Consider the following 23639-nt stretch of genomic DNA (forward strand, 5'->3'; position numbering starts at 1 on the left):
GAATAAGTGATGGATGTAGAGCGTTTGATCATGTTGTAGGAAAACTTTAAATGCCTGAGTAATATCCTTTTGAAGGGGTTGCCCGGGAAAAAAACTAAATACTAAATAGAAGACAACGGGCAAAGAGGAAGCAGAAAGTCAAAAGTCCACAAGTACTTCACAAAGTCCAAAATATAATTCTAGATCTTCTTCTGCCTCAATGTTCTTCTAGATAAAAGGTAGAATGCAAAAATAGATGAAAAACAGTACCTTCGCAATACTAACGTATATACTCGTGTATAAGCCGAGTTTTTCAGCACAAAAAAATGTGCTGAAAAACCTCACCTCGGCTTATACACGAGTCAATTTAAAAAAAAAAATTAATACTCACCCTCCGGTGCCCGGATCCACAGGCGGCGGCTCTCAAAGTTCAGGACATTAAATAAATAAACATAGTTCTCACCTTCCGGCGATACTAACCCCCGATCCTCGGCGGTGGCTCTCGATCCCCGGCAGCTGTCTTCTTTCTTCTTTTGCCGGCGGAGTCGCGTCCATGCGATCTCCCCGCCGGCCATCACTATGATGCGGCGGTGTGACATCATCAGCGGCGACACCGCCGCATCACAGTGAGCGCCGGCGGGGAGATCACATGGACGCGACTCCCCCGGCAAAAGAAGAAAGAAGACAGAAGCTGCTGCCGGGGATCGAGAGCCACCGCCGGGGATCGGGGGTGAGTATCGCCGGAAGGTGAGAATTAAGTTTATTTTTTTTAATGTGCTCAACATACAGGGGGGCAGGCTGCCTGTATACATGAGGGGGCAGGCTGTATACATTAGAGGGGCAGGCTGGCTGTATACATTAGAGGGGCAGGCTGGCTGTACACATTAGAGGGGCAGGCTGGCTGTACACATTAGAGGGGCAGGCTGGCTGTACACATTAGAGGGGCAGGCTGGCTGTACACATTAGAGGGGCAGGCTGGCTGTACACATTAGAGGGGCAGGCTGGCTGTGTACATTAGAGGAGCAGGCTGGCTGTATACATTAGGGGGGCAGGCTGGCTGTATACATTAAGGGGGCAGACTGGCTGTATACCACTTGGGGCTGGCTGTATACTACACCCTCGGCTTATACTCGAGTCAATAGGTTTTCCCAGTTTTTGGTGGTAAAATTAGAAGTCTCAGCTTATACTCGGGTCAGCTTATACTCGAGTATATTCAGAACTTTGAGGTAAGAACAATCTCCTATTATACATTCATTCCTTTGAGGTGAAAAAATGCTAGTTGCTCATGCTAGCTGGCTTAAAGGATAATCCTCGTCCCTGCTGTAAGATCTTCCAACTCCAAAACGGCAACCCTCCAGCCAGGGTTCCACCTCGGGTAATGAGTGTATAATAGGAGATTGGCTCTACTTCCGTTTTTCACCTTGTTGTATTTTGTGGGGGGGGGGGACTTTAAAATAATAAACCACTTATACAGTCATGTATAAGGATATGCGCCCGGCTGTTACTCAGCACACATGCCCCCACTTAGTTCCATCCATGCAGCGGAAATTCAGCATTTTCTTTTGAATCATTTTATTCACCCAATTTATTCTATCTATTTTGTCTCGATATATTCCTATATTTCAATGTAATAGACACAAATACATGTCCATTTTCATTACATTCATGTGCATAATGTGTATTTAATATTCAATATGTGAGACTTATATATATATATATATATATACAAAGAATATTTAGTTCTTGGTGTATAATATCCGACACACAGTAGAGCACCTTATAACCATCTCAGAACTATGTGCAATATAAACATATGAGAAATGTATCAATGGAGACCATTGAAATCCAGTACACTTTTTGATCCTACTGAATCCAGTTCCTGTTTTCCATTTTTAGATCTTACCAAATCTAGTTCCTGTTTTCTATAGGAAATAAGTATAAAAGAGACGGACACACACAAGGAAGGTTAGCCATTGAGGAAGGAGGGAGAACCTCCGAAACGCGTTTGGCAACAAGTGCACGTCTCCATTGAATCCACTTTTATTCATTTTATTCCCCACGCACAGCACCTGTGTTTCATAGAAAAGGAAATCTCTTTGAAAAGAGGAAACACAGCGTGATCTCCAAAGCAAACCGGGAGAGCTGATGAGTTGGAATTACTCTCAACAGAAACCGTATGTCGTAAGAAACGGAGCTCCGTAACCATTCATTTGGCCTCCACGCATGCGCAGTCAAGCAGAGACAACGCCGAAGGAGATACACGTTTACACAAAGTGTTTAGCAGGGGCCGTGAGTAACGTTACCACAACTCATCTTCATTTTTCATTGTTGCAACTAAAAGAAACAAGTTGCTGACATAAGATATGAGAATGTATCATTGATCTTGTGGTGTTTGATATACCAACTACATACAACAACACATTGCACCATATCTCAACAACAAAGTATTGTGTGAATATCATTCTGTTCCTACCACAGCGCTTAACTCTACTGGGAAACTACACAGGACATTCTCTACAACACAAGGTTGCGATTTATCTGTTGAAAGTGCAGATTGCACACTACAACATTTTTTCAAAAAGTCAAAAAAAGTGTTACGACACTGCTTACAGGAACGTTAGACTACAAAGTGTGAATATATTATCCAGAGTGCAAATTACTTGAAAACATTATTAGTGCAATAAGTGGAGAATGTTGTTTATTTTATGCTATGTGACTTTTAAAAACGCTTTGAATTTTTGATGGTTGGAATGTGAACAGTTACCTACAACGGAATAAGATCTCATAAGCAATATCTTATACCACATATTTCTTTTTTATTGTGTAATTAATTTATCATCATGTAGCTACATATACTGGTCTTGTTTAGGTTTTTTATGATTTGTATTAAAGATAAAGTATTTTAGACATATCTTTCCTCATATTGTATATAGCTCCAATAGGATGTGCTGAATGCTGGTGCTTTGGATACTTTTTGGAATTTTCTATTTTTTCTTGTTTAGTGATACTCTAAACTACCCAACAGCACAGCTTTTAGAAATCATCTGCAGGTGGGAAGTGTTTGCTGAGTAGCCCCAACTATTTCTATTTTTGCAACTTATACAGTCATGGCCATAAGTTTTGAGAATGATACAAATGTTAATTTTTACAAAGTCTACTGCATCAGGTTTTATAATGGCAATTTGCATAAACTCCAGAATGCTATAAAGAGTGATCAGCTTCACAGCAATTAATTGCAAAGTCAATATTTGCCTAGAAAATGAACTTTTTTCCCCAAAACACTTTTCAACGACATTGCAGGCCTGCCTTAAAACAGCAGCTAACATCATTTCAGTGATAGCTCCAGTAACACAGGTGTGGGTGTCGATGAGGACAGGGCTGGAGATCAATCAGTCATGATTAAGTAAGAATCACACCACTGGACACTTTAACCCCTTAAGGACGGAGGGTTTTTCGGCTAATTTCTCGCTCTCCAACTTCAAAAATCCATAACTTTTTCATTTTTATGTGTACAGACCTGTGTGAGGGCTTATTTTGTGCGTAACAAATTTTACTTTCCCGTAATGTTATTTATTTTAACATGCCGTGTACTGCGAAGCTGAAAAAAAATTCCAAATGTGGAAAAATTGAAAAAAAAACGCACGTGCGTCACGTTCTTGTGGGCTCAGTTTTTACGACTTTCACTCTTCGCTCCAAATAACACGCCTACTTTATTCTTTGGTTCGGTGCGATCGCGGTGATACCAAATTTATATAGGTTTTATTGTGTTTTAATACATTTTCAAAAATTAAACGAATGTGTACAAAAAAGAAAAATAATTTTTTGCCATCTTCTGACGCTAATAACTTTTTCATACTTTGGCGCACGGAAATGTGTGAGGGGTCATTTTTTGCGAAATGAGGCGACGTTTTCATTGCTACCATTTTGAGGTCTGTGCGACATTTTGATCATTTTTTATTTCATTTTTTATGTTATGTAAAAAGGTGTAAAAGTCGCATTTCGGACATTTGGGCGCCATTTCCCGCCTCGGAGGTCACCGCCGGCCGTAACCGTTTTTATATTTTGATAGATCGGGCATTTTGGGACGCGGCGATACCTAATATGTCTGTGATTTTTACTGTTTGTTATGTTTTATATCCGTTCTAGGGAAAGGGGGGTGATTTGAACTTTTAATATTTTATTAATTTTTTTTATTTTTTAAACTTTTTTTTTTCTTTTTTTTTTCACTATTTTTTAGACCATCTAGGGTACATTAACCCTAGATGATCAGATCGCTCCTACCATATACAGCAATACTACAGTATTGCAATATATGGCGTTTTTGCAGGTCTTACATTACAATGAGCCACTGGCTCATTGTAACGAACCTGCATGAACCATGTAGCCTCGTGTCAAGAGAAGACCCGAGGCTACCATGGTAACCGATCGCCGCCCCCCGATGACGTTCGGGGGCGTGGCGATCGAAAAAAAGATGGCGGCGCCCACGCGCCGCCGTCTTTTAAACGCCGCCCGCGACTTTGCGGGCGGCGTTTAGAGGGTTAATAGCCGCGATCGGTGCAAGCACCGACCGCGGTTATTAGCGGTGGGGGTTTTGTGCAAAATGCAAAAACCCCCACCTCTGTATGAAGAGGACTCAGCCCGTGAGCCCTCTTCATACATCCCTTATACCTCTGCGCCGTAGAGCTACGGCGCAGAGCGTTAAGGGGTTAAAAGTAGGCGGATGCTTGGCATCATTGTTTCTCTTCTGTTAACCATGGTTAGCTCTAAAGAAACCCGTGCTGTCATCATTGCACTGCACAAAACTGGCCTAACAGGGATGAGTATCGCAGCTAGAAAGATTGCACCTCAGTCAACAATGTATCACATCATCAAGGAATTCAAGAAAAGAGGTTCCATTGTTACCAAAAAGGCTCCAGGGCGCCCAAGAAGGACCAGCAAGCGCCAGGACCCTCTCTTAAAAGTGTTTCAGCTTTGGGATCAGGCTACCAGCAGTGCAGAGCTTGCTCAGGAATGGCAACAGGCAGGTGTGAGTGCATCTGCACGCATTGTGAGACTGCGGAGACTCTTGGAGCAAGGCCTGGTGTCAATAAAAGCTTTTGTTACTCTTAATATGATTGCACTTGTATTTCTGTATGTTATAAAAACATCTGACAAACACACATAAAAACCAAAAGGCAACAGATCATGTGAAAATATAATATTTGTGTCATTCTCAAAACTTATGGCCATGACTGTACACTCCACTTGCTATGATCCTGTTCAGCCATTACACCACCTGTTACATAGGCCGGTGGTGATGTGCTGCCCACGTACCTGCTACAGTACAGATTTCAGGGTCGCGCTGTGGCTGAACGGGTGCACAGAGAGAGATGAGTAAAAGACTAAATGCACACACACTTCTGGGAGAAGTTTGCAACCCATTGCCCAGGAGGCTGCCCAGAGAAACAGACAAGAATAGGACCTGCCCTCTCTTTTGAGGCGTGCCCCCAAATTAAGTTACGCACCATAAATGTGTACAATGGAAGTCAATGGCGGCCGTGAACTGCCAGAATGACTGCGGAATTTACCGAGTGATAAGACGCAGCCAATCCACAAGCATCATAAACTAAAACTGATGTGTTTTATGCTACTATTTTCATGCATTGCAAAGCTTGAATCCACAGCAGCTTGATGTCATGCTACTGATCATATATTCACAGTGGGAATCTGTTTCCACTGCAGGTTGTTTTTCCCCCCCAAAATGTGGGATTTGTGTAATACACAACTTGTGATGGCACTATGAGGTCCTAACTGCCAGGACTGCCAAGCAGGGGACTACTCTAATAATAATAATTCCTTTACTCATATAGTGCACACAGATTACGAAGCGCTGCATTGGGTTTGCCAAATCTGTCCCTGTCTCCAATGGGGCTCACAATCTAATCATCCTATCAGTGTGTTTTGGAGTGTCAGAGGAAACCTGAGGACCCGGAGGAAACCCACTAACTCTTAGAAACCAGAAAAAAAGTTGGTAAAATAATGCCACACACTGCCAACAGACAAAGGTAATCAACAAACATTTTGGATAGAAGATACTGTGCTCACCACAGGCTTTTTTTCTCCTACATAGTTGAGTGAATAGTTCTGTAGGGCGAGTCTAGAATGATTCTGGACTGAAACGAAAATGCTTAGAGGGGACAGAAAACATAAAAGAAAACCTACGAGTGTGAACAAATAAGAGTCTATTCACACACGGACTTGAATGCAGAACTTTCTGTAATTGTTCAATACAAATCTTTTCTTCTACAGAAGTAACAATCCCAATCAGTATGGAAAGTTTGTTGGCTGCATAAAATTTTGAAACAAACCTGTCGTAAATAGCAAGTCTTTTCCTGGATGTGAGGAGTTATTATGTAAACCATAAAACTGCTTTTAATGTACCGGTATATGCAATGTAAACTTACATGAGATACACCAGATTTATAACAGCGGCTAATGCTAGATGTTAAAGGGAACCTGTATTTACCTCTCCGGTGCTCCGGGCAGGTCCTCTGTGCTCAAATTATTCCCACAAAAACAACTTCACTGAACCCAAGGAAATAATCTGTCGTTCACAAGACCTGTCACCTACCAACAAAATTACTTAAATTCCAAGCAACCTACAAAAATACATATTAACACCACTTACCCTAAACATCCCTGGTACCAGCTCCAGCAGCAGCTGTCACATCCCTGGTACCAGCTCCAGCAGTAACTGTCACATCCCTGGTACCAGCTCCAGCAGTAGCTGTCACATCCCTGGTACCACCAGCAGTAGCTGTCACATCACTCGTACCTCCAGCAGTAGCTGTCACATCACTCGTACCTCCAGCAGTAGCTGTCACATCCCTGGTACCTCCAGCAGTAGCTGTCACATCCCTGGTACCACCAGCAGTAGCTGTCACATCACTCGTACCTCCAGCAGTAGCTGTCACATCCCTGGTACCTCCAGCAGCAGCTGTCACATCCCTGGTACCTCCAGCAGCAGCTGTCACATCCCTGGTACCTCCAGCAGCAGCTGTCACATCCCTGGTACCTCCAGCAGCAGCTGTCACATCCCTGGTACCAGCTCCAGCAGCAGATGTCACATCCCTGGTACCAGCTCCAGCAGCAGATGTCACATCCCTGGTACCAGCTCCAGCAGGAGCTGTCACATCCCTGGTACCAGCTCCAGCAGGAGCTGTCACATCCCTGGTACCTCTAGCAGGAGCTGTCACATCCCTGGTACCTCTAGCAGGAGCTGTCACATCCCTGGTACCTCTAGCAGGAGCTGTCACATCCCTGGTACCTCTAGCAGGAGCTGTCACATCCCTGGTACCAGCTCCAGCAGTAGCTGTCACATCCCTGGTACCAGCTCCAGCAGTAGCTGTCACATCCCTGGTACCAGCTCCAGCAGTAGCTGTCACATCCCTGGTACCAGCTCCAGCAGTAGCTGTCACATCCCTGGTACCAGCTCCAGCAGTAGCTGTCACATCCCTGGTACCAGCTCCAGCAGTAGCTGTCACATCCCTGGTACCAGCTCCAGCAGTAGCTGTCACATCCCTGGTACCAGCTCCAGCAGTAGCTGTCACATCCCTGGTACCAGCTCCAGCAGTAGCTGTCACATCCCTGGTAGCTCCAGCAGTAGCTGTCACATCCCTGGTACCTCCAGCAGTAGCTGTCACATCCCTGGTACCTCCAGCAGTAGCTGTCACATCCCTGGTACCAGCTCCAGCAGTAGCTGTCACATCCCTGGTACCAGCTCCAGCAGTAGCTGTCACATCCCTGGTAGCTCCAGCAGTAGCTGTCACATCCCTGGTACCTCCAGCAGTAGCTGTCACATCCCTGGTACCTCCAGCAGTAGCTGTCACATCCCTGGTACCTCCAGCAGTAGCTGTCACATCCCTGGTACCTCCAGCAGTAGCTGTCACATCCCTGGTACCTCCAGCAGTAGCTGTCACATCCCTGGTACCACCAGCAGTAGCTGTCACATCCCTGGTACCACCAGCAGTAGCTGTCACATCCCTGGTACCACCAGCAGTAGCTGTCACATCCCTGGTACCACCAGCAGTAGCTGTCACATCCCTGGTACCACCAGCAGTAGCTGTCACATCCCTGGTACCTCCAGCAGTAGCTGTCACATCCCTGGTACCACCAGCAGTAGCTGTCACATCCCTGGTACCACCAGCAGTAGCTGTCACATCCCTGGTACCTCCAGCAGTAGCTGTCACATCCCTGGTACCTCCAGCAGGAGCTGTCACATCCCTGGTACCTCCAGCAGCAGCTGTCACATCCCTGGTACCTCCACCAGAAGCTGTCACATCCATAGTAGCTTCTGTCACTTACCTGTAATAAGACAGCAGACCATTGCTCAACACAAACCAGCGTCTCTGATATCCCTTCAGGTAGTTGGTCCATTTGAAGAGCCAGCCTTTGTAAGTGTCGGGTCCGGGGGCGGCGGGGGTGCCCGGGAGCGCGGACCCTGAATTGCTCATGTCTGTGTCTCCACAGCTCAGCGCTCTGCTCTGCGGGCAGGACAGACAAGGCACAGCGGAGCACAGGGACACCAGCCCGCTACAGCCAGGAGCGGCCGCTCTTCCCATAGACCAGCTCCGAGGTGGGCGGGGACAACGCACCCGACACACCCCCTCCACCACGTGACTCCAGGGGGCTCCAGCATCAAAACAAATACACGTCACATGCCGTCTGTGATCTCGACGGGATCCTCGCGGGAAGAAGAGAAATAGTCACGTGGTGAAGCGGTGAGTGAGGAGCAGGCGGTAATGTCTTGTAATGCTGGGACTTGTAGTCACGTAACGCGGAGATGCTCCATTACACGCCAGAGCTCCTGCAACTAGTGCAAGGGTTAATTGTAATGCACAACAACCAATCAGGTGTGAGCTTTCATTTCTCGACTGGCAGTTACAGTCTGATTGGTTGTGCTTGGTCACGCTATTGTTTCTGCTATTGTTATTGCTTTGCTTCAGTCCTGGTAACTAATAATGACATATTATAATATCTTCTAAAGAACTGATTTATTATTATGCCAAGATACAAAAAAACATATTCTGGAAGGGTTTACTCTTTACCTGATAACAGTACATTTACCATATAACTAAAATTAATATTGTCTTCATTAAATGAGCTGTTTACAGGTAACCTCAGCATTTTTACCAGGAACGTTAAAGGAAATCTGACGCTGACTATATTGATGACAGATTCCTATAATATGGCTACTAAAGAGTCCAACTGATGGGTTTGGACCTAGTTCTGATCCTGTCCGTGGCATTTAGCTTCACCTACCAATGGCGCATGTACAGCCGCACCATCGCCACCAATAATTGTCCTAGTACTGGAAAATGTCGCTCATCGTGACCATCAGGAAGATTGGTGCCTGAATGTCCAGGTCCATTTTTGCCATTCTGCTTTGCGATTCTCTAACTGACAATATCTCTGGAAAAGCTTTACATATCATTACAGTTTTCACTTATTTTTTTATGACATGTGAGAATTTAAACTTGATAGGATAGTTTTACTGTATTAATTACATATTTTTGACTACAACTGTGAAAAAATAAGTTTTTTTGTCATTTTTTTTCCAATTAAAGTTTTTAAAATAAGTATTTACCAAAATAAATATGTACAGCATTATTCAATCACCCTTTCCCAGGTTTGGCTAACGATGCAGAGGGTGCAAGTACTACTGCAAAGTGAAAGTCTCCTGCAGCTTCTTCTATATTCTGCCTTCAGCTGACAGGCTGGAGGGGGGCACACTTCAAACACCTACCGTATATTCTCAAGTATAAGCCAAGGTACCTAATTTTAACACAAAAAAACTGGGAAAACCTATTGACTCGAGTATAAGCTGAGGGTGGTCACAGCAGCCCCTGTAGTATATAGCCGGCCTGCCTGCCCTCCCTGTAGTACAAAAAAAAAAAGAACACTGTACTCACCTTTCCGACGCCTCGTATAGGTCCTCTTCTTGCTTCGGATCCTCTTCCGGTCGTTCTGCTCCTCTTCGGGTCTTTGCGCTCGGCCGGCACACAATGACGCCAGCCGTTTGCCGGCGTCATTAATTGTGAGCCGCCAGCATTGTGAGGGGACGACCCAAAGAGGACCTGAGAGAACCCAAAGAGGCATCAGAAGCAAGAAGAGGTCATACAGGGGGCTTCGGAAAGGTGAATACAGTGCTAATTCTTTTTTACTACATGGGGGTGTGCCGGCTACATACTACAGGGGTCTGGCCGGCTACATACTACAGGGGTCTGGCCGGCTACATACTACAGAGGGCTGGCCGGCTACATTCTACAGGGGGCTGGCCGGCTACATTCTACAGGGGGCTGGCCGGCTACATTCTACAGGGGGCTGGCAGGCTACATACTACAGGGGGCTGGCAGGCTACATACTACAGGGGGCTGGCAGGCTACATTCTACAGGGGGCTGGCAGGCTACATTCTACAGGGGGCTGGCAGGCTGCATACTACAGGGGGCTGGAAGGCTACATTCTACAGGGGGCTGGAAGGCTGCATACTACAGGAGGCTGGCAGGCTGCATACTACAGGGGGCTGGCAGGCTGCATACTACAGGGAGCTGGCAGGCTGCATACTACAGGGGGCTGGCAGGCTACATTCTACAGGGGTCTGGCAGGCTACATTCTACAGGGGGCTGGCAGGCTACATTCTACAGGGGGCTGGCAGGCTACATACTACAGGGGGCTGGCAGGCTACATTCTACAGGGGGCTGGCAGGCTACATTCTACAGGGGGCTGGCAGGCTACATTCTACAGGGGGCTGGCAGGCTGCATACTACAGGGGGCTGGAAGGCTACATTCTACAGGGGGCTGGAAGGCTGCATACTACAGGAGGCTGGCAGGCTGCATACTACAGGGGGCTGGCAGGCTGCATACTACAGGGAGCTGGCAGGCTGCATACTACAGGGGGCTGGCAGGCTACATTCTACAGGGGTCTGGCAGGCTACATTCTACAGGGGTCTGGCAGGCTACATACTACAGGGGGCTGGCAGGCTACATACTACAGGGGGCTGGCAGGCTACATACTACAGGGGGCTGGCAGGCTACATACTACAGGGGGCTGGCAGGCTACATACTACAGGGGGCTGCCAGGCTACATACTACAGGGGTCTGGCAGGCTACATACTACAGGGGTCTGGCAGGCTACATTCTACAGGGGTCTGGCAGGCTACATACTACAGGGGGCTGGCAGGCTACATACTACAGGGGGCTGGCAGGCTACATACTACAGGGGGCTGGCAGGCTACATTCTACAGGGGGCTGGCAGGCTACATACTACAGGGGGCTGGCAGGCTACATACTACAGGGGGCTGCCAGGCTACATACTACAGGGGGCTGCCAGGCTACATACTACAGGGGTCTGGCAGGCTACATTCTACAGGGGGCTGGCAGGCTACATACTACAGGGGGCTGGCAGGCTACATACTACAGGGGGCTGGCAGGCTACATACTACAGGGGGCTGGCAGGCTACATACTACAGGGGGCTGGCTGGCACAAATATGGTGTTGAAAAACTCAGCTTATTACTCGAGTATATACGGTATATGTTCTGAAGCCTTGCACTGAGAAACACAATCCAGTGTCATATTAAAAAGGAGAGTCTCCTCTTTAATACGAAATGGATTGTGCTTAAGAGAACGGATATATCCACTCTTAAATTTACAATCGGGAATAGAAAGCTGTACAGAAAAATAATTTTTCTTTAGTACAACTTTAAAGTAGACCTGTCGCCCATAAAAATGGCACTAGGAGCTGCTTACTAAAGTAAGCAGCTCCTAGTGCTACAGCAGATGTAGCAGTGTTACACTGCTAGCGTTATCTGAACCCTCCGATAACGCTAGCAGACACTGCATGAATCCTGGCAGTCACCACCGGCCTCTGGAGTGGGAGTGGCGGAGAAGCAGCGCCTCGGACCGCTGTGAGCTTGGTAGGGCGTTCCTATTGTAAAGCGCAGCAGTGTCTGCTAGCCTTATTGGAGGGTTCCGATAAAGCTAGCAGTGTAACACTTCTACATTTGAGGTAGAGCTAGGAGCTGATTATTTAGTGTTTTTTTTTATGGGTGATAGGTACTCTTTAACGCCATAAGGACGCAGGGTTTTTTCGCTCATCACTCGCTCTCCACCTTCATTTTTCCGTGCACAGAGCTGTGTGAGGGCTTAATTTGTACGTAACAAATTTTAATTTCCTGTGATGTTATTTATTATAACATGCTGTGTACTGGGAAAGAGGAAAAAAATTCCAAATGTGGAAACATTTTTAAAAAACGCATGTGTGTCACGTTCTTGTGGGCTCAGTTTTTACGACTTTCACTCTGCGCTGCAAATAACAATTTGGTTCGGTACGATCGCAGTGTTACCAAATTTATGCAGGTTTTATTGTGTTTTAATACATCTACAAAAATGAAACGAATGTGTACGAAAATGGAAAAAAAATTTAGACTCTAATAACTTTTTCCTTTTTCATACTTTGGTGTACGGAGCTGTGAGGAGTCATTTTTTGCGAAATGAGCCAACGTTTACATTGCTACCATTTTGAGGACTGTGTGACATTTTGATCGCTTTTCATTACATTTTGTTTTCATTTAAAAAGGTGTAAAAGTCACATTTTGGCTAAGCACTTGGGCTCCTTTTCCTGTTTCGGTGGTCACCGTTTTTATATTTTGATAGATCGGGCATTTTGGGACGCGGCGATACATAATGGGTTTGTGATTTTTACTGTTTATTATATTTTATATTAGTTCTAGGGAAATTTTTTTTTTCACATTTTCTTAGACCCTCTCGGGTACATTAACCCTAGATGGTCTGATCGTTCCTACCATATTCTACAATACTACTGTATTGCAGTATATGGCATTTCTGCAGAGTAACGAATATGCATAAACTATGCAGCCATGACGTTCAGGGGAGCGGCGGTAAAGAAAAGGTTAACACCCGTGAGCACCGGCCGCGGGTGGAAGCAATGGGTCTTTGCTGCAATATGCAGTAAAGCCCATCTCTGTATGAAGAGCCCTGGAGCCCTCTTCATACACCCTTCATAGCTCTGCGGCGGATATATCCGTCGCAGAGCGTGAAGGGGTTAAGGGTGGATATCTCCGGTTCTGTTAAGCATCCATAAACAATCCATACATCATCTGTTGACATCAAAATTGTGTCAGGGTTCAGGAGATATGTCACGGCAGTTGTGAAGGTGTTAAAGAGGCTTTTCAGTACTTAGAACATGTCATTGACTTTAGATTGATAGATTGTCCAACATCTCCAGAAATCACCTGATTAATGGGGTCACAGCAGCACTCCCACCAATACAACCCCATTAAAGGAAATGTACCGCCTGATTCATACTTTATAAAGCAGCCTCCCTGTCCGAATCCTCTCTGCACCCTGATGCAGGATTTGGCCTTGTAACAATTTTTTAGGGTCTCATTTTCCTTAAAAGGATGTTTTAAAAATAATGAGCTGCAAGTGGTTCTAGGGGAGTCACCAGAGCCCGTCTGCATGTTTTTGAACAATAAAACAATAACAGGATAACAAGGCCAGAACCTACCCCTGAGGAAGTCGTCTTCTGATGACGATACGCGTGGGGAGCCGGTCACCGCCTATCCTACCTACCTCTACCTGTATGCCGGCCCGGCAGTGTCTATCCGATTCAGATTCCTACTTGTGTATATGTAGTGGGTATTGTCTTTATCTTAGTAGTGATCGTACATAGTACTTTATTGGCACTTTATTGTCAGCACTAAGCACTTTCCTGTGTTTGGGTTACCTTTGGATGGAAGCATTGGCACTTTTTGTACGGTTTATTGTTTACAGCCATTTACTCACGGTTTACATCACTGCAGACTGTGCAGTTTGGGCTTATTGCCACAGGATTCTATATTATGTTATATTACTGTGGATTGTGTGCAATATTGAGGTAGGCATATAGACAGGAACTATTGTCTGAATAGGGGTGCATGGTGGTTGACCCATACCAGGGCCACCACGAATGAATTTTCTTTGTAAAATATTTTTTTAGATGATTTTAATGTGTGTCTGTCTTTGTACAAGAATAAAATATAAATTTATGTTGTAAGATACTTCCACTTCTTATTCTTTGCATGTTGGTCTATTTTTGGTGCAATTCTTTTTGCTTTTGAGATATAGCTGTTGTCTATTGCACTAGACCTGCCTTGATACCATTTGGCTGTGCAAACTGCTCTTCTTTAATATCACAAGGCTAGAACCTGCATCAGGGCCAAAAAAGGATTCAGTCAGTGATGCTGCTTAATATATGAATCAGACGGTAGATTTCCTTTAAGATATGTCAATTATTTGAACATTTGTGTAATTGTTGCGGTTCTTGCTCTTGTTTATTAGTGAGAAGTTTAGTAAGAGAACAGGAGGGAATGTGCAAACAGTAACTTGTCAGTCCACACGGTGGCGCTGCTGTTGCCATCTATAGTATTACTAATATGTCAGAGAGCTTGTGGCTAGCATCATTTCTTCAGTTTTGGAGGCTGTGCAGATAGTGACATCAATGAGTTTGGACTTTTCTTCTTTTTGTCTACATATTTCAGGAAAGCTGTATGTTCTTTTTTCCAGCGAGTGCTCTTCATGTGCTGCTCTCTCCCAAACTTATTTTTCAGATTATCATTGTAGGATGAGATTTTCTCTTGCATTTTGCTTATGTTCTTTAGCTGTAAAATAAAGTTATACAAACAGCCATCTTATAAAATTAGGAAAGAAATAAACAAATTCGTATGTATCCCAAAAAACTTAGTTCAGGGTTTTCTATAAATGAAGCGAGATGGTTTATCAATCTTTCTATCTCAGAATACTGGAGTAATTTACACCAAAAAAAATATCTGAAATGCCTTGCGTCACTTTGTTTTAAAATTGTATTTATCATTTATTTTTATAAGGGTTTTGCACAGTTTTAGCCACTTTTCCGACTAGTATGTGTTTCATACGTCGTGTGACGCACTCATCAGGGGAATAAAGGAATGTAGTGGGCTATGCAGTCTTGATGCTAAGTATGGCTACAAAAGTTCCACATCAAGGGGTTAAAATGAATGGACCCATGCCAATACATCTAGCCACCATACTAGTATAACTTGTATTATATGGGCCACTGCTCATTTTTGATTCATTTTAACCCCTGATGTGGAGCTTTTGCAGCCATACTTAGCATCAAGACTGCATAGTCCACTACATTACTTTATTCCCCTGATGAGTGCGTCACACGACGTACGAAACGCGTAGGGATTACATATTAGGGACTAACAGGGTCTGAAAGGGACAGTACTGGGACCGTCCTTGTCAGGGCGGGAGCAATATTGCGATCATAGGGCTTAATTGGTCCTGTACCTCCGGACCAGTACCGCTCGACCAGGAGACGGTGCATCGAAGACTGGTGAGATCCACCCTATTATTCCTTACTGTCAGGATTAATGTTGGTCCGTGGTTTTGAGATGATGCACCGTGTCATATGCTATACAGGAATGCACTAAGGCATGGTGAGGTATTACTGGGGACCGTGTCAGACGAGACTTATTGGAGGTCTGAACGAGCTCCCTTTCTGATGTGTTTTTGCTGACTAGATGGTTGATGTGCATACTATTGTGGTTCACTGTGAACTTATTTTATCAGTAATTATTAAAAGTTACGTTTTACTATTGGTACTGTTACATTCTGCTGGATTTCTTACCAATTTTTGGATGTATTTTTCTTGACTTGAAAAGTGAGTTAGCCAACTAGGCAACCTTTTTCTGTCTTGTTCCGATTTAGATTATAATATATGATATAATGATATAACACAGAGAAAGCGTTGGTGACATCATGCATGTGACCTCAGCAAACCATCAAAGATGTCAGTGTCAATGTGATGTCATTACAACAGCCTGTGTTCACAGACACTGGCAGGGGGAGAAGCTGGAATGAATGGGTGAGGACAGGTAAGTATTACTTTATTTTTATTGTACTACCTTCCCTGCCAGTGCCTAGAGATTACTTTATCCTAGAATATCTCTTCGCCGGTTAAGGACCAGGCCCTTTCCTGTTTTTTCATTTCTATTTTTCACTCCCCACCTTCAAAAATCTATAACTTTTTTATTTTTACACGTAACAAATTGCACTTCATAGTGATGGTATTGAATATTCCATGCCGTGTACTGGGAAGAGGGAAAAAAATTCCATATGCAGTGAAAATGGTGAAAAAACGCATTTGTGCCCTTTTCTTGTGGGCTTGGATATTATGACATGTCTACTTTATTCTTTGGGTCGGTACAGACACAGGGACACCAAATTTGTATAGGTTTTATGTTTTTTTACATTTACAAAAATTAAAACCTCCTGTACAAATTTTTTTTTTATTTTGCCATCTTCTGGCGCTAATAACTTTTTTATACTTTGTTGTACGGAGCTGTGGGTGGTGTAATTTTTTGCGACATTTGATAATATTTTCAATGATATCATTTTTTAGGACTGTAGGACCTCTTGATCACTTTTTATAGATTTTTTTATATATATTTTTCAAAATGGCAAAAAAGTGCCACTTTCGACTTTGGGCGCTATTTTCCGTTACGGGGTTAAACGCAGTGAAAAACCGTTAGTATATTTTGATCGGGCATTTTCGGACGCGTCGAAAAAATGTGTTTATGATTTTTACTGTTTATTTATATTTATATCAGTTCTAGGTTAAGGGAGGTGATTTGAATTTTTTGGGTTTTTTATTATAATTTTTTTTTTTTTACTATTTTTCAGACTCCCTAGGGTACTTTAACCCTAGGTTGTCTGATCGATCCTATCATATACTGCCATACTACAGTATGGGAGTATATGGGGATTTTCCTCCTCATTCATTACAATGTGCTATCAGCACATTGTAATGAAGGGGTTAAAACGAAGTAGCCTCGGGTCTTCGGAAGACCCGAGGCTGTCATGGCGACGGATTGACCGCTCCCCGATGACGTCACGGGGGATGCACGATCCTAGGCAAGATGGCAGCACCCATGCGCCACCATCTTTTTGAAGCTGCCGGCAGCGATCATGGTGATAACACCCGCGATTGGTGCTAGCACCGATCGCGGGTGTTACCGGTAAGTCTTTGCTGCTATATGCAGCAAAGACTTACCGGCTATGGAGAGGGCTCAGCCCGTGAGCCCTCTCCATGCACCGGGACCGGCCGCCCGCCGTGAATACAGGGCGGGTGGTCGTGAACCAGTTAAAGAAGTAAAATGAACTATGAAATGTTTCACCTTTAGCTCCAGCATCTTCTTTTCCATGATATTATCCCGAATGATCACATTGGCAAGATGAGTTCTTGGCTTGGGACCTCGATTAGAATGCGTAACTAAGCTTAAATATTTAATAAGAGACGTGTGAGTATGTGACATGGAGACAAATATACATAATAGGCATATTAAGGGGGTTTACAGGCTTAGACTATCTTGACAATAAGTTTAAAGGAAAACTACCGTCAAAATACATCATGATAAACCAGGGACACTTACTCATAGATCCAAGCACCGTGACTGTGGTAATCTTCTTATATTTGTCTATGGCATCCTTCCTTCTAAAATCAACTTTTAAAATAATACTAATGAACCTGAAATGCTACGGGCTTGTTATCAGAGCCCCTACATATTCACACGCTGTTACAATCTGAAGGAGCCCCGCCCCACAGTGTTCTCAATGCTGCCGAGATTACAGGAAGTGTAGGGGTAGGGGGAGACAGAGAAGTGCTGCTGCAGTGTGAAAACAACTTGTTAAGCCAGTGCACAGAGGGCTTCGGTAACACCCCAAGAGCCCTTCAGGCTCAAAAGGCATAATTTTAAAGTTTATTTTCGAAGGATAGGAGGGGGCCACTGATTACAAATATAGATTACCAGAGTCACGGTGCCTGACTCTATGAGTAAGTGTCCCTGTTTTATCATGCTTCATAATGACAGTAGATTTCCTTTAATGGGGTATTCTCATCTGGGCACTGACACTTAACAATAATTTAATTAAATTTGCCATGTGCATACATTTCTTCAATTGGTGGTTTTTAAAAAATGGACCTGTGTATTCAAGAACAACATCTTGTTTCTAAGGGACAACATGTCCCATGGGTGATATTTATGGGATATTAACTTCACATTGGGACAAACATACAATTGCCAAAATGTTTATATATGGTAGAAAAATTAACTCAATTCTGGATGTTAGCGGGCACAGGTCTCGAGTTTGCCGCTGTCGAGTCTGTAGATGTTGCTGCAGTTTTCTTCTGCTCCCACACTAACTGCTGGAGCAGGACCGGGCCTCCGTCTGTCTCTGACCCTAGGGGACAAGGGAGGTGCAGTTTACTACCGCATCTTCCTTTTCCGATCCTCACAGCATGACGCTGAAGAAGCCCATTGTGGAGAGGAGGGCCGGCACTTCCACCGGCAATACAGACCGGCCGTGACATGACAAGACGGACAAGAACAGGAACTAACAAAAATTGCGTGGTGCTGCACATTCCCTCTTATGAGCTGTCCTTAACGGTCCTAGATGGATCCAGCAAACATCCACTATTCAATAATCCAGTAGAAAAAACTCTTTTGTGACCGGAGCTCAAAAACGAAAAAGACGATCCATGCAGGTTTCCTCCTTATTTGTGCACCAAACACAAGGGATCACTTTCAGGGATAAGTCACCATTCAGACCAGAAACCGTCAATATTTTCACTCCTGTCCTAGTCTCCTCCACTCACTGTATATAAGAGACATATCCAGACATAATGTAGACAGTTTCAAACTTTTTAAACTTTTATTTCCAGTTCTACTCACATATGTAGATAAAAAATGTGCATATCACAAATGACTCCACGAGGACGCCAATCCTTGCCCGACCCAGGGTTTCGCCTCTGTGCTTCTTCCGGGGCATGATTAGCGTCCGTCCTCTAGCTTTATTTATACAAAACTGTTTCTACATAAAATACGTTTTCAATTTCATACATAAATCACATACATTTAAAAAACAAGGAACACGGAATACATCTGATTTGAACAAGGTATCTAGATAAGGAAAACACTTTAAACATACATACACATCAGGCTAAAAAATCAGCCAGATTTTGGTGACTTATCCCTGAAAGTGATCCCTTGTGTTTGGTGCACAAATAAGGAGGAAACGTGCATGGATTGTCTTTTTCGTTTTTGAGCTCCGGTCACAAAAGAGTTTTTTCTACTGGATTAAAGAACAGGAACTGCTTCAAAATAAAAACCTTTCGTGTGTTACACACAGAAAGGGGCCTGTGGAAAAAAGGGAAATGTGCATATCTATATATTATATAACATTGAAACGTGAGACTGGAAACTTGCAAATCTACCTTGAGAGTTTTAAATAAGTGTTGCGATAAAGATGTATAGTTTGGTTAGGTCATAAAATCTAGGTGGAGGTGGTTTAAAATTGGTGGAGGTGGTTTAATTTATGGTCTTGTAGGATATACAAAAATTTACATACTAAATTTTACCAGTGCTAAGACTCTATTCTATAGTACACATGCAGCACTGGTATACTGGTGTGTGTCCCCATCTGGCAGGACCTGCTCTTCTTTTAGCTTATTATGCCCTGGGTTTAAAAAAAAAAAAAGCTTTTAACCCCTTCCCGCCGCGGCCCTTTTTCGATTTTGCGTTTTCATTTTTCACTCCCCACATTCAAAAATCTGTAACTTTTTTATTTTTCCATGTACAGAGCTGTGTTATGGCTTATTTTCTGCGTAACAAATTACACTGCAAAATGGTGGTATTTAATATTTCATGCCATGTACCGGGAAAAAAAATTCCAAATGCAGTGAAATTGGTAAAAAAACGCATTTGTGCCGTATTCTTGTGGGCTTGGATTTTGCGGATTTCACTGTGCACCCCAAATGACATGTCTACTTTATTCTTTGGGTTGGTACGATTACGGGGATAACAAATTTGTATAGGTTTTATAATGTTTTCATACATTTAAAAAAATTAAAACCTCCTGTACAAAATTTTTTGGGGGAATTTTGCCATATTCTGGGGCTAATAACTTTTTCATACTTTGGTGTATGGAGCTGTGGGTGGTGTCGTTTTTTGCAGATTTTGATGACGTTTACAATGTTATCATTTTTAGGACTGTGTGACCTTTGATCACTTTTTATAGAATTTAAAAAAAAATTTTAAATGGCAAAAAAGTGCCATTTTCAACTTTGGGCGCGATTTTCCGTTACGGGGTTAAACGCAGTGAAAAACCGTTATCATATTTTGATAGATCGGGCATTTTCGGATGCGGCGATACCTAATGTGTTTTTTATTATAATTTTTTTATTTTAACTTTTTTTTTATTTTTAACCCTAGGGTGTCTGATCGATCCTATCATATACTGCCATACTACAGTATGGCAGTATAAGGGGTTTTTACTACTCATACATTACCATGTGCTGAGAGCACATGGTAATGAATGGGTTAACCCGAAGTAGCTTCGGGTCTTCGTGAGACCCGAAGTTACCATGGCGACGGATCGCCGCTCCCCGATGACGTCACGGGGAGCGACGATCCACGGAAAGATGGTGGCGCATGCGCGCCGCTGTCTTTTTGAAGCCGCCGGCACCTTTGCCGGCGGCGATCAGCGGTAAAACACCCGATCGTGGGTGTTACCGGTAAGCCTTTGCTGCAATATGCAGCAAAGACTTACCGGCTATGGAGAGGGCTCGGCCCGCGAGCCCTCTCCATGTACCGGGACCCGACATGTGACGTACTATTATGTCACATGTCGGTAAGGGGTTAAAAGCCGGCTCCGTTCAGAAGTTGTGAGTGTCAGCTGTACATTACAGCAGACACCCGCAATCAGCGATTCCTCCGATTGCAGGTGTTGACCCCTTACGCTTTGTGGTCATGTTTGACTGCCGTGTGTTAGGGGCATCTCATGTGATTTGGACACCCTTGCAGCGCTTACCGGGGGGTACACTGCTCGAATGAAACCCCCGGGTCTGCCAGTCCCTTCAGTGGCTGCACGATCTTCTTCTGGGAGCCGGATCCTGCTAGCAGCATGCTCATTGTGTTACAAATGTATTACAGTATATTTACTTTATACACTGGCTAGTTGTATTTTATGAATATGGACTGTTGTAAGGGGTTTGTTCCCTTTCAATTGATGGTTTTAATAACTCTGCTCCCGTAGCTATCAGTATGGTACAAACCTGTACAACGTTGCACCATCCAAGCCGTTTCCTGTGCAAAAAGTTGCCATAGGAATTTCAGATGCCTCTTCTGACATTTTTAACAAGATGGGGGGACTAAAGGAAACATTAGGTCAAAAGTGTAACAGACAACAGACATTTGCACATAACAGATGGATTTCTACAGCCTTGGTAAGATGGAATAGGTTTGTGACATCACCATTGTGTCATATTAAGTTGCTTGGTAGCTGGATACATAGAGATTCCTTTCAACGGGCACTTTTTTTCAACACTATGAACATTCAGCCCTTTACCTTCTCAAGGTTAGTAATAGTCTTATATCATATGTAATATAGGAACTACAGTATCACTGTTAGCAGTTGAGTTTAGATCTATCCTAAAACCCTCTGTATTCTCCATTACTTAGCCAGCTTTTTTATACATTTTCTTTTTCTATTGTAATCGTCATAGCTGTGTCCCATTGTTTTATGGGAAACCATAATGCAACCTACTATCTAATGTCACTAGATGTCAAAACATATGTACAGCGAACCAGCTCATCTTTTTTTTAGCAAAAACACTCAGATCAGGGATGAAACAAGATATGTTTCTGCATCTGTAACGTTACAGAATTTTGCAATGAAAATTAACAATGCAACAAATGGTAGATTTCCTTTAACGAGGGAGTATTCTGAAAAGGGTGGTCTTCTGGTGTGTTTCACTGTACTTGGCAACATTTGGCTTGAGCTGACATTGTAGTTGAAGATGTGAATGCAGCTTGGGATACCAAGGTTATACATTTCATTCAGTATTTTGGTGACATGTCTTCTTCAAGGCAGTTTTCCATCAGTTTCTTAATTTTATTTTGTATGGTGAAAAAAGACAATAACTTTCTGGTGTCACCTGGATAGTAAAGCTTAGGCCTCATAGTATATCCAGCACATGGCGCTGCACCAATGAATTTTACACCAGCTCCCTGTCCAACCTCCAAAAAAAGTGGCAAGAGGAGGTGTACAGCCAAGAATTGCAACTCTTTTATAACTTGTATGCCAAAAACTGACTGTACTGTGTACAAGACTATGAATCCAGATGACCAAGTTTTTTAGATCAAACTCAGCTATGTGCATTAGCGCCGTAGACCTCAACCACAGGATAGGGACAAGGTGATGTGGGGGGAGTGGGGTTCCAGAGGACATGGATCCCATTCTCACTAATAGGTGGAGAAGCAGGTGAGCATGCACCTGGCTACTCTGTTCAATGACTGTGAGTGATGGAGATAGCAGAGCACAGCGCCCGTGCAGCTTAACCCATTAGTGATAATGGGAATCCCATTTTTGTGATCCCCAGTAGCTGGACCCTCAGTGATCACATTTTCCATCCACATGATAGGGAATTACTTATAAGCTTGGGACAAACTCTTAAACTAGCAGGTCACCGAGATAAATCATTTTAAATTACATTTTAAATTACAAATCTAAAAGCACAAATACCAAAAAGTGTTAAATGTATATGCTACAATTTTATTACAGCTGAACAGAGCACCAGATGGTCATAAGAAAAACACACTGACTTGTGTGAGAAGAGGAAAAAGAAATGTCTATTTCTGGGCTGAGTAAAGTTACAGAAGGACTGTTCTTGAGCAGTGCAGCAATGGCAAGAAAGACAGCCTTACTCCTAGGCCACAACATTACATTTGTCATTAATGTCTCACTAGAATGCCTATCATCTGTCATCCCCGGGGTGACTTATCTACATTTCCCTTTCGCTGACCTACCAGAGGCTCCTTTGTACGATTACTTTGAAACCATAACGCAGAAGATCCATGAAGTAGAAACTGATGGAGGACGGACATTAATCCATTGTGTAGCAGGTATCAGCAGATCTCCTACATTCTGTCTTGCTTACCTTATGAGGCAACATGGACTTACCCTGCTGGCAGCACACGATCACTTAAAATCATGTAGGCCTATTATACGCCCCAACATTGGATTCTGGAGACAACTGGTCGTCTATGAACAGAGTTTATTTGGGAAAAACACAGTCCAAATCATTGAATCTCCTGTTGGACCTATTCCAAGCATTTATGAGGCTGAAACAAATGGCATGCTTCCACTCTGAAGGTCGACATACACCGATTAAAATGACATAGGTGCAAAAGGTTTTGTCTTTTATATCTTTTTTTTTTAATGTATCAAACAGTTCGCAAGCGCTCAAAAAATTATCAGTTTTGGTAAACACTCTTTACGTAAAGTAACTAATTGCAAAAAAAAAATAGAGTTAATTTACTGACACACACAAAACGTTAGTTTTCTCTTGCCGACAACAACAGATTAAATGTCAATTCATGTGGACCACGTATCTATTTTTTTACCCGACTTTTACCCTTCAGACTCATTAGCATAATTTTAAAAGTTGATTTTATAAGGAAGGCGTCCATGGATAACAATTTGAAGATCACCACAGTCACATTTCATGGATCTATGAGGTA

At 43.5% G+C, this 23639-nt stretch overlaps 3 protein-coding genes across 5 annotated transcripts in view; 1 reads left to right on the forward strand and 2 right to left on the reverse strand.

The window, feature by feature from the left end:
* Positions 1-8664, reverse strand: part of OSBP2 (oxysterol binding protein 2) — a 173749-nt gene extending 165085 nt beyond the window's left edge. The window contains exon 1 of the mRNA XM_072141998.1: positions 8323-8664. Coding sequence (XP_071998099.1) covers positions 8323-8579 — 257 coding nt within the window. The 5' untranslated portion in view covers positions 8580-8664. The remainder of the gene's footprint in view (positions 1-8322) is intronic.
* On the forward strand, positions 8642-23309 carry DUSP18 (dual specificity phosphatase 18). Of its 3 annotated transcripts, none has more exons than XM_072142063.1 (2): positions 8642-8738; positions 22681-23309. In XM_072142063.1, the coding sequence occupies exon 2, from the start codon at positions 22745-22747 to the stop codon at positions 23267-23269; it is 525 nt and encodes a 174-aa protein (XP_071998164.1). In that variant the 5' UTR covers positions 8642-8738; positions 22681-22744; the 3' UTR covers positions 23270-23309. The 3 variants fall into 3 exon arrangements, with proteins under 3 accessions (XP_071998164.1, XP_071998172.1, XP_071998156.1); XM_072142071.1 differs by having other exon boundaries at positions 8732-8753; XM_072142055.1 differs by lacking the exon at positions 8642-8738 and adding an exon at positions 21396-21474.
* Positions 14337-21364, reverse strand: C1H5orf52 (chromosome 1 C5orf52 homolog). The gene is made up of 3 exons (XM_072142082.1): positions 21173-21364; positions 17238-17337; positions 14337-14678 (listed from the first exon to the last, which is right to left on the reverse strand). The coding sequence occupies exons 1-3, from the start codon at positions 21247-21249 to the stop codon at positions 14478-14480; spliced, it is 378 nt and encodes a 125-aa protein (XP_071998183.1). The 5' UTR covers positions 21250-21364; the 3' UTR covers positions 14337-14477.
* Positions 23310-23639: the final 330 nt, after the last annotated feature.

This window comes from Engystomops pustulosus, chromosome 1 (genome assembly GCF_040894005.1).
Source record: "Engystomops pustulosus chromosome 1, aEngPut4.maternal, whole genome shotgun sequence".
NCBI lineage: Eukaryota > Metazoa > Chordata > Amphibia > Anura > Leptodactylidae > Engystomops > Engystomops pustulosus.